This window comes from Odontomachus brunneus, unplaced genomic scaffold (assembly GCF_010583005.1).
Source record: "Odontomachus brunneus isolate Ranch 3 - 2012 unplaced genomic scaffold, Obru_v1 Obru_scaffold_005, whole genome shotgun sequence".
NCBI classification, from domain to species: domain Eukaryota; kingdom Metazoa; phylum Arthropoda; class Insecta; order Hymenoptera; family Formicidae; genus Odontomachus; species Odontomachus brunneus.
Genome location: NW_022639455.1, coordinates 4,027,095 through 4,041,091, shown reverse-complemented (window position 1 = coordinate 4,041,091; position 13,997 = coordinate 4,027,095). Strand labels below are relative to the sequence as shown.

At 39.6% G+C, this 13,997-nt stretch overlaps 3 protein-coding genes across 3 annotated transcripts in view; 1 reads left to right on the top strand and 2 right to left on the bottom strand.

Moving 5' to 3' along the window:
- The window catches only part of LOC116848503, a 10,664-nt gene extending 3,338 nt beyond the window's left edge, over window positions 1–7,326 (bottom strand). Inside the window, exons 1-2 of the mRNA XM_032824661.1 lie at window positions 6,176–7,326; window positions 4,814–4,875 (exon numbers count right to left, since the gene is read on the bottom strand). Coding sequence (XP_032680552.1) covers window positions 4,814–4,875; window positions 6,176–6,429 — 316 coding nt within the window. The 5' untranslated portion in view covers window positions 6,430–7,326. The remainder of the gene's footprint in view (window positions 1–4,813; window positions 4,876–6,175) is intronic.
- A 618-nt stretch (window positions 7,327–7,944) lies between these two features.
- LOC116850067 (ADP-ribosylation factor-like protein 2) lies at window positions 7,945–9,231 on the top strand. The gene is made up of 2 exons (XM_032827900.1): window positions 7,945–8,160; window positions 8,384–9,231. The coding sequence occupies exons 1-2, from the start codon at window positions 8,096–8,098 to the stop codon at window positions 8,871–8,873; spliced, it is 555 nt and encodes a 184-aa protein (XP_032683791.1). The 5' UTR covers window positions 7,945–8,095; the 3' UTR covers window positions 8,874–9,231.
- A 50-nt stretch (window positions 9,232–9,281) lies between these two features.
- Window positions 9,282–12,402, bottom strand: LOC116848590 (leucine-rich repeat-containing protein 74B-like). The gene is made up of 6 exons (XM_032824849.1): window positions 12,364–12,402; window positions 11,923–12,150; window positions 11,257–11,682; window positions 10,329–10,836; window positions 9,634–10,038; window positions 9,282–9,515 (listed from the first exon to the last, which is right to left on the bottom strand). The coding sequence occupies exons 1-6, from the start codon at window positions 12,400–12,402 to the stop codon at window positions 9,313–9,315; spliced, it is 1,809 nt and encodes a 602-aa protein (XP_032680740.1). The 3' UTR covers window positions 9,282–9,312.
- Between the last annotated feature and the right edge of the window lie 1,595 nt (window positions 12,403–13,997).

Below are 13,997 nucleotides of genomic sequence, written 5' to 3'. Positions count from 1 at the left end.
AGTTTTGTTGTCCGATCACGCGTTCTCTAGCAATTAGCCCCGAAAGATTGTCAGGTGTCAAAAAAGTGAGATTCCAGGTGTGCGAAAAAAAATTTTGAAACGCATGATAATATTCTCCTGCCGAAATAAGACGTCGCGGTGCAAATCGTATTTCCGTCCGTTCATGCGTTCTCGAGCAATAAACGCTGAAATATTGTCAGGTGTCAAAAAAGTGCGATTCCAGGTGTACGATAAAAAAATTTGAAACACATGATGACATTCTCTGGTCTAAATAAAACATCGCGATGCAAACCGTTTTCTCGTCCGATCACGCGTTCTCTAGCAATTAGCCCCGAAAGATTGTCAGGTGTCAAAAAAGTGAGATTCCAGGTGTGCGAAAAAAAATTTTGAAACGCATGATAATATTCTCCTGCCGAAGTAAGACATCGCGGCGCAAATCGTATTTCCGTCCGATCACACGTTCTCGAGCAATCAGCCCCGAAAGATTGTCAGGTGTCAAAAAAGTGAGATTCCAGGTGTGCGAAAAAAAATTTTGAAACGCATGATAATATTCTCCTGCCGAAATAAGACGCCGCGGTGCAAATCGTATTTCCGTCCGATTACGCGTTCTCGAGCAATAAACGCTGAAAGATTGTCAAATGTCGAAAAGGTGAGATTCCAGGTGTGCGAAAAAAAATTTTGAAACGCATGATAATATTCTCCTGCCGAAATAAGACGCCGCGGTGCAAATCGTATTTCCGTCCGATTACGCGTTCTCGAGCAATAAACGCTGAAAGATTGTCAAATGTCGAAAAGGTGAGATTCCAGGTGTGCGAAAAAAAATTTTGAAACGCATGATAATATTCTCCTGCCGAAATAAGACGCCGCGGTGCAAATCGTATTTCCGTCCGATTACGCGTTCTCGAGCAATAAACGCTGAAAGATTGTCAAATGTCGAAAAGGTGAGATTCCAGGTGTGCGAAAAAAAATTTTGAAACGCATGATAATATTCTCCTGCCGAAATAAGACGCCGCGGTGCAAATCGTATTTCCGTCCGATTACGCGTTCTCGAGCAATAAACGCTGAAAGATTGTCAAATGTCGAAAAGGTGAGATTCCAGGTGTGCGAAAAAAAATTTTGAAACGCATGATAATATTCTCCTGCCGAAGTAAGACATTGTGGCGCAAATCGTATTTCCGTCCGATCACGCGTTCTCGTGCAATCAGCTCCGAAAGATTGTCAGGTGTCAAAAAAGTGAGATTCCAGGTGTGCGAAAAAAAATTTTGAAACGCATGATAATATCCTCCTGCCGAAGTAAGACATCGCGGCGCAAATCGTATTTCCGTCCGATCACGCGTTCTCGTGCAATCAGCTCCGAAAGATTGTCAGGTGTCAGAAAGGTAAGATTCCAAGGGTGCGATGAAAAAATTTGAAACATATGGTGACATTCTCTGGTCTAACTAAAACATCGCGATGCAAACCGTTTTCTCGTCCGATCACGCGTTCTCGTGCAATCAGCTCCGAAAGATTGTCAGGTGTCAGAAAGGTAAGATTCCAAGGGTGCGATGAAAAAATTTGAAACATATGGTGACATTCTCTGGTCTAACTAAAACATCGCGATGCAAACCGTTTTCTCGTCCGATCACGCGTTCTCGTGCAATCAGCTCCGAAAGATTGTCAGGTGTCAGAAAGGTAAGATTCCAAGGGTGCGATGAAAAAATTTGAAACATATGGTGACATTCTCTGGTCTAACTAAAACATCGCGATGCAAACCGTTTTCTCGTCCGATCACGCGTTCTCGTGCAATCAGCTCCGAAAGATTGTCAGGTGTCAGAAAGGTAAGATTCCAAGGGTGCGATGAAAAAATTTGAAACATATGGTGACATTCTCTGGTCTAACTAAAACATCGCGATGCAAACCGTTTTCTCGTCCGATCACGCGTTCTCGTGCAATCAGCTCCGAAAGATTGTCAGGTGTCAGAAAGGTAAGATTCCAAGGGTGCGATGAAAAAATTTGAAACATATGGTGACATTCTCTGGTCTAACTAAAACATCGCGATGCAAACCGTTTTCTCGTCCGATCACGCGTTCTCGTGCAATCAGCTCCGAAAGATTGTCAGGTGTCAGAAAGGTAAGATTCCAAGGGTGCGATGAAAAAATTTGAAACATATGGTGACATTCTCTGGTCTAACTAAAACATCGCGATGCAAACCGTTTTCTCGTCCGATCACGCGTTCTCGTGCAATCAGCTCCGAAAGATTGTCAGGTGTCAGAAAGGTAAGATTCCAAGGGTGCGATGAAAAAATTTGAAACATATGGTGACATTCTCTGGTCTAACTAAAACATCGCGATGCAAACCGTTTTCTCGTCCGATCACGCGTTCTCGTGCAATCAGCTCCGAAAGATTGTCAGGTGTCAGAAAGGTAAGATTCCAAGGGTGCGATGAAAAAATTTGAAACATATGGTGACATTCTCTGGTCTAACTAAAACATCGCGATGCAAACCGTTTTCTCGTCCGATCACGCGTTCTCGTGCAATCAGCTCCGAAAGATTGTCAGGTGTCAGAAAGGTAAGATTCCAAGGGTGCGATGAAAAAATTTGAAACATATGGTGACATTCTCTGGTCTAACTAAAACATCGCGATGCAAACCGTTTTCTCGTCCGATCACGCGTTCTCGTGCAATCAGCTCCGAAAGATTGTCAGGTGTCAGAAAGGTAAGATTCCAAGGGTGCGATGAAAAAATTTGAAACATATGGTGACATTCTCTGGTCTAACTAAAACATCGCGATGCAAACCGTTTTCTCGTCCGATCACGCGTTCTCGTGCAATCAGCTCCGAAAGATTGTCAGGTGTCAGAAAGGTAAGATTCCAAGGGTGCGATGAAAAAATTTGAAACATATGGTGACATTCTCTGGTCTAACTAAAACATCGCGATGCAAACCGTTTTCTCGTCCGATCACGCGTTCTCGTGCAATCAGCTCCGAAAGATTGTCAGGTGTCAGAAAGGTAAGATTCCAAGGGTGCGATGAAAAAATTTGAAACATATGGTGACATTCTCTGGTCTAACTAAAACATCGCGATGCAAACCGTTTTCTCGTCCGATCACGCGTTCTCGTGCAATCAGCTCCGAAAGATTGTCAGGTGTCAGAAAGGTAAGATTCCAAGGGTGCGATGAAAAAATTTGAAACATATGGTGACATTCTCTGGTCTAACTAAAACATCGCGATGCAAACCGTTTTCTCGTCCGATCACGCGTTCTCGTGCAATCAGCTCCGAAAGATTGTCAGGTGTCAGAAAGGTAAGATTCCAAGGGTGCGATGAAAAAATTTGAAACATATGGTGACATTCTCTGGTCTAACTAAAACATCGCGATGCAAACCGTTTTCTCGTCCGATCACGCGTTCTCGTGCAATCAGCTCCGAAAGATTGTCAGGTGTCAGAAAGGTAAGATTCCAAGGGTGCGATGAAAAAATTTGAAACATATGGTGACATTCTCTGGTCTAACTAAAACATCGCGATGCAAACCGTTTTCTCGTCCGATCACGCGTTCTCGTGCAATCAGCTCCGAAAGATTGTCAGGTGTCAGAAAGGTAAGATTCCAAGGGTGCGATGAAAAAATTTGAAACATATGGTGACATTCTCTGGTCTAACTAAAACATCGCGATGCAAACCGTTTTCTCGTCCGATCACGCGTTCTCGTGCAATCAGCTCCGAAAGATTGTCAGGTGTCAGAAAGGTAAGATTCCAAGGGTGCGATGAAAAAATTTGAAACATATGGTGACATTCTCTGGTCTAACTAAAACATCGCGATGCAAACCGTTTTCTCGTCCGATCACGCGTTCTCGTGCAATCAGCTCCGAAAGATTGTCAGGTGTCAGAAAGGTAAGATTCCAAGGGTGCGATGAAAAAATTTGAAACATATGGTGACATTCTCTGGTCTAACTAAAACATCGCGATGCAAACCGTTTTCTCGTCCGATCACGCGTTCTCGTGCAATCAGCTCCGAAAGATTGTCAGGTGTCAGAAAGGTAAGATTCCAAGGGTGCGATGAAAAAATTTGAAACATATGGTGACATTCTCTGGTCTAAATAAGACATCGCGGTGCAAACTGTTTTGTTGTCCGATCATGCGTTCTCGAGCAATCAGCCTCGAAAGATTGTCAGGTGTCAGAAAGGTAAGATTCCAAGGGTGCGATGAAAAAATTTGAAACATATGATATTGTTCTCCTATCAAAATAAGTCATCGACCTCATTCCCGTCCCATCACGCGTTTTCGAATTATAAGCCTTGAAAAGAATTTCTGATAATGAGTCTCTTGTATTGTCATAATAAGCATTAGTTTAGTGTCCTGCGTTCTCAATAAATAAACTCGAAAAGTTTTGGGTAAGTCATGCAGGTAAAATTTCAAGTAGACAAAAATATAATGTAAAAGAGAGGAACCTTGAGTATTATGAATATTTTGTGATGTCGGTATGAGAGGCATTTCATTTTTCTCGGATTTTGCTAATTAATATTGCATATTAAAATGACTGCGGTCTTAAGACAGATAAGAAAATATTTCAACTTTCAAAGGAGTCCTATCCGATGTTTGTTTGAAACTACTACGGAAGAAGCATCGAGGATTGTATAGAGTTACAATTTGTTGATCGCTTATCGTTGTTTGGACGATGAAGCAAACGGCGCGTGGCCGGAGAATAGGAGATGCTTTTTCTATAGCTTCCAAGAAATTTAAACGTGCCGGCGACATCTTTAAAAGAGATCTTATTCAAAGTTTCTTTGAACCTACGGAAGAAACATCGTCGATCATATCGAGTTACATTATGTTGATCGCTTACCGCTATTTGGATGATGAGGCGAACGATGTGTGACTGGAGAATAGGAGGTGTTTTTTCTATAGCTGCCAAGTAATTTAAGCTTGATCTACATTAGATGCTTTTCATTTAATGACACGAGTCGACATAAGCATTATTCTGTCTTTATTCCATATTCAATGAGTAACTAAGATAGGATGGTGCTTGTGTCGACTTGTGTTATTAAATAGAAAGCACCCAATGTGTTCTTTGCTTTCTGTTTCTTTCTCTATATCTCTTTCTAATCCAAACCTTAAGCTTAATCTACAATGTGTTCTTTGCTTCCTGTTTCTTTTTCTTTGTCTCTTTCTGATTCAAACCTTAAAGCCTGATCTACAATATGCTCTTTGCTTCCTGCTTTTTCCTGTTTATCTCTTTCTGACAAACCTTAAGCTTAAAGCCTGATCTACAATATGCTCTTTGCATTCTGTTTCTTATCTTCTATCTTTTCTGGCTTAAAGCTTAAGGTTTGAATCAGAAAGAGATAAAGAGAAAGAAGCAGGAAGTAAAGAGCATATTGTAGATCAGGCTTAAGCCAGAAAAAGACAGAAGACAAGAAACAGAATGCAAAGAGCATATTGTAGATCAGGCTTAAGCCAGAAAAAGACAGAAGACAAGAAACAGAATGCAAAGAGCATATTGCAGATCAGGCTTCAAGCAAGCTGGCGACATTGATCGAGCTTGGTTGAAGTGTGAAGATCGATCTAAAGCGTTAGGCTCAATACAATTAAAATCTTTGTTTCTATATGTCGTAGAAACTTGGGGTACGTCTCAGTAGAAAACTGAGATTTTTGCGTATTTATCTAAAATGTAATCCTTGTTGACGTTTAAGTTCAATTAATAAAGATGCAAGAATAATATATTATTTAATAGCAATCCGCGTCTGTCAATATATTGTGTAGTCTATAAATAAAATATAAAAAATTTTTATGTCTTTTATAGTCGCATCGATGGAGCTTCGGTTGTTGCTGAGATTTTAAGCGCAAAAATTAGTAATAATCCCACCCAAAAATGCAAGATCATCAAATAAATGCAATTGAATATATAAGTGACAAGAATCGTATCTAAAATCAACATAACTTATTGTCGTGCGACTTGATTATTAACGTTGTTGTACGTGTTATCGACTACTACTAATTACGAGAGTTATAAAAATAATTAAAAATTAACGGAGTTGCGACCCGATTATTAACGTTGTTGTACGTGTTATCGACTACTACTAATTACGAGAAAGTTTTAAGAATAATTAAAAATTAACGGAGTTACAAATACATGCAATTTAACTTAATACTATACTATTATCTTGTTGTGTGGTTTACATCCTGACTTTCCAATTGAACATTCTACCTTCTGATTGCTCCATTGTGACACTTTAAATATTCGCTTAGGATTTTAACTCTGATATAAGTCTTTACACTGACACTGATATTGCCATCTTGGCATTGACACTGACACTGATATTGCCATCTTGGCATTAACACTGACACTGATATTGCCATCCTGGCATTGGCACTGACACTGATATTGCCATCCTGGCATTGACACCAACACTGATATTGCCATCCTGCCATTAACACTGGCGTTGAAACTAGTATTCTCATCTTGACACTGAGCTCCCGGCTGCTCTGTTATGATACTCCGAAAATTGCTTCATAGCAACACTGATATTATGATGCGCAATACTTTTTTTGGAACTTCTAACTGCTTATCTCGCGACATATCTATTTTGGACGGTTACGTAAAGACACTTCGTCACGATAAAAGCGCGAAACTTACTTTTGGCACTCCCGACGATATTCGCGCACTCATTCTTCTCCAACGAATCAGAGAGACGAGAAACGACAGACGAATTCCGTTTTGAAGCGCCACTAATACGATGAACATGTGGTACATTTCTCGGAACTACCCGTACTACCTATTCATAGCCATTCCCGATGCTTATTTGACGATATCTCGTCATGATAGACGCGCGACTTACTTTCGGCACTCCCGACGATATTCGCGCACATCTTTTCTTCAACGGGTCAAAGAGACGAGAGCAACGACAGACGAATTCTGTTTTGAAACGCCACTAACGATGAACATGCGATATATTTCTCGAAACTACCGATCATCCGTACCGTTACATAGCCATTCTCGATACTTATTGACGTTATCTCGTCACGATGGACGCGCGACTTACTTTCAGCACTCCCGACGATATTCGCGCACATTATTCTCCTCTGACGGATCGGTATCGCGAAGAACAACGATTGACGACTCGTATTTCCAACGGCCATTAATATCATGCCCAAACGGGCGTTACTCTATTCAAAGGCGTAAACTGCTTGTTCCGTATATACCCATTTCGGGCGCTTATTGGCGATATGTCGTCACGATAAACTCACAACACTTACTTTCAACACTTCCGGCGATGATTCGGGCACGAGACTCACATTCGGCGAGCCAAAATCGAGGAAACGAGACGATTCTTACAATCAAAGTACGTTAACCGTCACGTCGCGATCCATTTACTAAACTAGGGTTGCCAATTCACGAGACGAAATCAACGCCGGCCGAGCGCTAGATATGAGCAAATAAAGGGTATAATGAGTTATTGGACCCGTTATTTCTGAGTGGCGTTGCAAATTAGTTTCAAAGTCGCTGCTGTGAGACGCCACTTCCTTGAACAAGAAATTGAGATCGTGATACGATTAAACGATGGATGGAATACATATTCGTTTTATTAAATAGTGAAGGATTTAAGGTGTTTACAATAGAAGTCGTAAAGTCGTAAGTCGTAAAAATTGACCAATCACGATCAAGTATGAGAAGAATAATCGCCCGCTTAAGGGCCATCCACAATGAGATTGGCAGTGGGTAGTAAAATATAAATAGTAAATAATCATAGTCGATTATTCTTGTAATAGTTGATTATTCTTGTAATAATCTGTTCTTTCCGTCGGAAAAAACAGTAAAGCAGAGTTTACAATAGAAATCGTCGAGTCGTAAGTCGTAGAAATTGACCAATTGCGGTCGATTATTCTTCTCATACTCGATCGCGATTGGTCAATTTTTACGTCTTACGACTTTACAATTCTATTGTAAACCCCGCTTAACCTCTTCATTAGTCACTTCTACTAGAAAGAACGTATCAGCGTGTGCAGTATACTTCTTGAACTAGTGCAAGAAGTTCAACTGGAAAAAACAAACGTAAATATTTATCAATGGTCTGATTCAGACCGTCAGAATGGTCTGAATATTGTGAATTGTAATTAACGACAGAGAATGGGTTTGTTAACCGTATTGAAAAAATTGAAACAAAAAGAAAAGGAAATGCGCATTTTAATGTTGTACGTATATATGTTTGTGTACCTATTTTATTTATTTAGCATGTGGTTGGTTTACATGTTCACAGGTTAATAATTCCTCATTAATTGAGTGCGCGATAAATTAAATAATTTAATATTTTTACAGCAATATTTAGAAGTAAAGTTATCATATACATAGGTTATAACACTTCTTGGAAAATATTTCATATTCAATTATATTAGCATTGGATTTTTTTTGTTTCAGAGGCTTGGATAATGCAGGCAAGACGACAGTGCTAAAGAGACTCAATGGTGAACCGATAGACACTATATCGCCAACTCTTGGTTTTAATATTAAAACATTGGAGCATCGTGGATACAAGCTCAATATATGGGATGTTGGTGGACAGAAATCATTGCGTTCATACTGGAGGAACTACTTTGAATCTACAGATGGACTTGTTTGGGTAATAGACAGTGCAGACAGAAGAAGACTGGATGATTGCAAGACAGAGTTGTACAAGTTATTGCAAGAGGAGAGGTTGGAGGGTGCGAGTCTCCTTGTGTTTGCCAATAAACAAGATATGCCTGGTGCATTATCTGCATCTGACATAGCAGAGATTTTGGAGTTACCTAATATAAAGACACATCACTGGCAAATTTACAAGTGCTCTGCTGTAACGGGTGAGAACCTAGAAGATGGCATCAACTGGATTGTGGATGATATTGCAGCGAGAATATTCTATATAGATTGAATTAAATTCACGAGTCTGTTAAAACTAGTATTTGTCGTCTCATTAAACATAGCATTTCTTTAAAGAATGATATTTTATATTGAAATTTGCACTGTAAAACACACGTAACACAATATGTAGAGAGATACTAAGATCTCGCAATTATTTGCATATATATATATATACACACGTACATTCGGAATCCTTCCATCTGAGAAGTTATAATGAAGGTTCCTTCATCACTAGATAATGAATTATGCAATTAACTGTTTTGTAATTTTGATATATTTTAGACACGTACACTTTTTCTGAAGTTTGACAATTTACGCTTATTTTCTGAAGTTTGACAATTTACACATTAAAAGAATTGTTAAAGAAAGGAAGGTCAATTAAGTATCTCACAGTATACTCCCTTAAGTTTTTTCTCTCATTTCTTAAGTTGCTAACTTTCATCCTCTTGTCACTTCTTTTCTGTCCATTTAACACCTTTTTTCTTCTTCTGCGTTGGTACTCTTGTTGTCGGATATTCTTTTAGATAAAATGATTTTAATAATCCTTGATCAACAGTATTTTTTCTCGTCCCTTCGAATACATTCATAATCTCTTCGACGAGTGTTTTCGAGAGTTTCAATTTAAATTTCTTTACCAGAGCTGTGAATCTTGCTACAAGAAAAAAAACAGTTCTTTTTAAATTCATGGTACAAGTAACTGTATATTTTTCATAACTCTGTGGAAAATTGAATAAGAGATTATAACGTAACGTAATTATCACCAAACGTACGTCGAGAAATCTCAATATTTTTCAGTGATATCACAAAATGACCGAAGTCCCGTCGTTGCCTCTTTTTTTTCGGCGCCATTGCTTCGTAATTTGCTCTTCTCAGAAGTATCTTTCTCTCATTCGGTCCGACAAGCTGATAATTGCTCAGAATACCGCCTAGCTTCACTACGACTTCCGGCTTGAATTCTTTGATCGTTTCCAATTCTTGCAAGATATTCTTATTCGCCCAAACATTCTCCAAGTCCAGAAAGCGTAAAATAATATCGGACGATGCAATTGCATGAACTAAGACTAAAGCACCCTGTGCCTTTAAAGGATTGTTGCCCAGATATAGTTCTTGAAGCGTATTATTTTTCGTTAGAGCTCTTGCGATGTGCACGGCATCATTTTCTGTGAAACCATTCCCTGCGGAACGCGAAGCAAATATAAAGGGCATTTACATTTCAAGATATTTCATCGCGAGAACTTAAAAATAATTTCAACTGATTGTACTACATAACATTGTACTTAATATCTAGATTATTTTTTTTCAGTGATACTAAAAACGGGGAAGCGGGGAAGAAAATTAGTTAATTAACAATATCTAAAATGTCTAGTATTAGATATTAGGTGTTAATTAATATTTTCCCCCGTTTATATTATCGTTAAAAAAAGAAAATACAGTTAAATATATACGAGATGAATCAAGCTTTTACAATTAAGATTCAGCTTCTCGATATTCTGTGACTGCAACAGCAATTGGCACAGATAAGGCACGCACTCCGATCCGAGTCCGTTCCAGGACAAATTCAGGAAAAGCAGCGTCTCATTTTTCCTGAGCCCGTCTGTCAGAGCTTTCCAGGTATCAGTTCTGTGCAAGGAGTTCCAGGACAGGTCCAAATGCTTCAGAGTGTCGACGCGTGACAGCAGGTCCCGCATATCTCCGGAACACGACTCGTCCAGACCATTTCCCGACAGATTAACGCTCTCCAGAGCTGAACTGTCAGATATTGCGGATGCGACATGCTTGAAACCCTCGTTCCCAATGTCGCAGTCGTCAAGATCGAGCGTCTTTAAGGTCGTGCTCGTCGATATCGCGTCGTATAACTTCCTCGCGCCATTTGCACCGATTCGGCACGCTGATAACGACAGGCTGGTGATCGCGTTGTTCTCCAGCAGCAGCTTGTTTAAGTGCCCGCATGCTTCCTCAGACAGCTTGTTGTCCTGCAATGGAAATTACGAGCAATCGTTAAGAAGAGAAAAGCAGAAATAAACATGTTCGACACCGATCATATGTCAATATATTGAATGCCGCGTTGGTTACAGAAAAGTTCAACTGATGATTGAATCATTAAAGGTACGATAAATTAATTTAAGACGTACACATTTCCACTTTATTCCATCGGTTCTCCATTGACCGTATCTTTTAGAGATAATTATATTTTATATGTAACTTAATGAAACGTGATATTATTTGCAAATAATCGTCATTATATTCAACGTATTAATACAGAATCTTGAAGAACTTATTCTTGAATCACCTTTAATTTATATTTTGAAACATTTTTTTAATCAATATTACGTAAAAGAAAAATTTTACAAATTCAAAATCGTGAAAGTTATTTGTTTTTTGCACTTTCATACCTTGAGATCCACTCTCCTCACGAAGGTGTTGTTTGTCAGACCTTCGCAAATCGCTTTTATCGCTCGCGATTCGAGTCCATAATAGCGCAAGTTCACCTCGTCGGTCACGAGCATGTGTCTCAATAATTCGATCGGTCTCGAGCCGGTACGTTTTGCCGCGTCGTAATATTTCCGTCCATAGTCGTCTTGGTAGATTGGCGGACGCTCGTGCAACAACCAGAGAGCTGGTATTAATCCGGGGTCGGGCGGGACTGGATACACCGTGTAAGGATTCACCAGTTTTAGTTGGGAATCGCTGATGTCTATGTCGCGCAGACACGGATGGACCGAGCTCTCGGTGGTCGTCTCCTCGCTTGCGATGGAGACCTCTTCCTCTGGCGTAATCAACGTCTCTTCGGATTTGGTGACGTCCACTTTTCTCCTAATCTACCTTATGTTACACAAATCGGATCGATCGAGATCAAATATGATTTTGTGGGAAAACGTCCTCAAGATTTATTTGCGATCTTGCAGCTTAATTTTTGATATCCTTTCGTCAAGCAATAAATCAAGAGAACAAGATAAAAAAATCAAGAGAACAAGATGAAAAAGAAGGAACAAAAAGAAATATTTCGTTCATATTTGTTAAAGTGCCCTATTAAGCTATAGATATCAAGCTCAAGTTACCCCGATTGGACGCGATTCCTCATCCTTTTCTTCAATCTTGGTTGTCATTTCGCCTACTTCTTCCGCTTCGACTCCCATTATTTGATCTATTACTATGTCAGTCTTGTCAGTTACTTCCGATTCTTCTTCTTCTTCCTTTTCCATATAGATATTATATTTGTCGTAATCCCTCCATGTATCCGCGTATGAATAATCCAAAGTTTCGACATCATCGGTATCTTCTAACGTCTGATCAGTGTTTGTGCGGATACATAAAGTTGCGTATATTATAATTTATTTTATTTATTATTTCGATATCATGCACGATTTTTTGTTGTTGAATATATAACAGTTTACAATGCTATTTTAACATTTATATTTACAATAAAATATATTCTTTTCCGACTGTTAAAGAAAAGATTATACTAAGATATTATAAAAACCAAATTGTCATTTGAGTACTTGCGAGAGATCCATATTCATGGGTTTTGCATTTGTCATAGTTGCAAATTTAATAAACTTTCATATATATATAAATATTAAGATTATAAAAGGATACATATATAACTTGATTTCTGAATTGCAACAGTTTGACGTATGAAATCAGCCACGAATTTATACAACAGAAAATCAGCTCGAAGAAGACGATTGTGAATGCAATTTGTTCACGTTGTTATGACTTTTCTACGCCTTCACTTTATCAAGTAGTACTACTCAACGGTGGGTCAGACGTTCTTTTTTTCTGTGATTATAAGAGAAATAGACAACGCTTTGGTGTGAACGCGCAATAAACGATACTAAATACTGATACTTTGTATGCATTATTGGGCGTGTTCAGCAGAAAAAGCGCTCAATGAACAATCAACGATTATTGGTTCTTACTGTTAGATCCCTAAATCTAGATCAATTACATTGACGAATTACTCAACTGTTGTGCAACTGTTGAGTTCGCTGAACGCACCCATTGTTTTCCCAAAATATGTATCATAGCCGTAACATTTTTCGTTTAACGTTACCACGAACGATCCGACATCTTCTCTTCATACATAATAAAATAAATACTAGTCTCTTCAATACCGTGTATGATACCTGTTCATGCTGACCACATATGCTCTTATCGTGGTGCGCGTTTACGTGTATGTATAATTATGACACGATATGGTATACGATATAGCATAGAATTGCAGAAATATATTCCGGGTAAGAAAATAGAGGGAAAATAAAAATTTCCATTGCGTGAAATGTGAAATTTCATCTTCCATTTCGTATGAAAAATTTCATTGAATCATGCGAATCTCAACGCGTGATCTACCAATTTCTTCAAATGATACGCACATGATTTCAAAACTTAAGTCGATATTGTCTAGTCAACGTTTACGATAAACATCGGCGTGTCCAGAAGAAGCTGTCCACTGCAACTAAACATTACTAAGACGTCGTCGATCGGCGACTACTGCGTTTCACATGGGCCGTATGGCCTCATCCGTCGCGGGGTGATTCATCCACTAGCTATCCGTCAAGTGGCTCTTCTGGGCCATTGTATTGTAATTTCGGCGGATCGTTCATTCACACAGCGATGCGGTTGTCGCGTCGCGGCAATGAGATAGCTCCACCGGCGCTTTGTTAATCTGAGACGCGCCTCCGATGGTAATCGTCCTGTCGACATTATCCCTAATGAAACAATCGCGAGGGGCCATTGAAATCGGCGCGCCGAGCACGAGCCGTCGGCGCTCGAACCACGCATCGGGTACAACAATAAATCGTCTTACACAGTTTTACGTCGAAGGGTTGTACTTTTTATTGAAACCTTCCATCGTGTCTTAGATCTATGCGGGGGAGGAAAGAAAAGGGGATAGGGTGGGGAGGAGCATTATGTACACGCACTCATTTGCACACTTCTCGATGTCGGACACGAGTAATCACAACGCGCGGGTATCCACTATCTATCGTCGATGAGACCAGAAGCATTAGTTCGTTTATTATTTATAGGTACGATTCGTATAGTCGATTTATATGTCGACGAGCGAGAGCGAGAGCGCGCGAAGAGAGAGAGAGAGAGAGAGAGAAAGAGGAGGGAGGGGGGGGAGAGAGAGAGA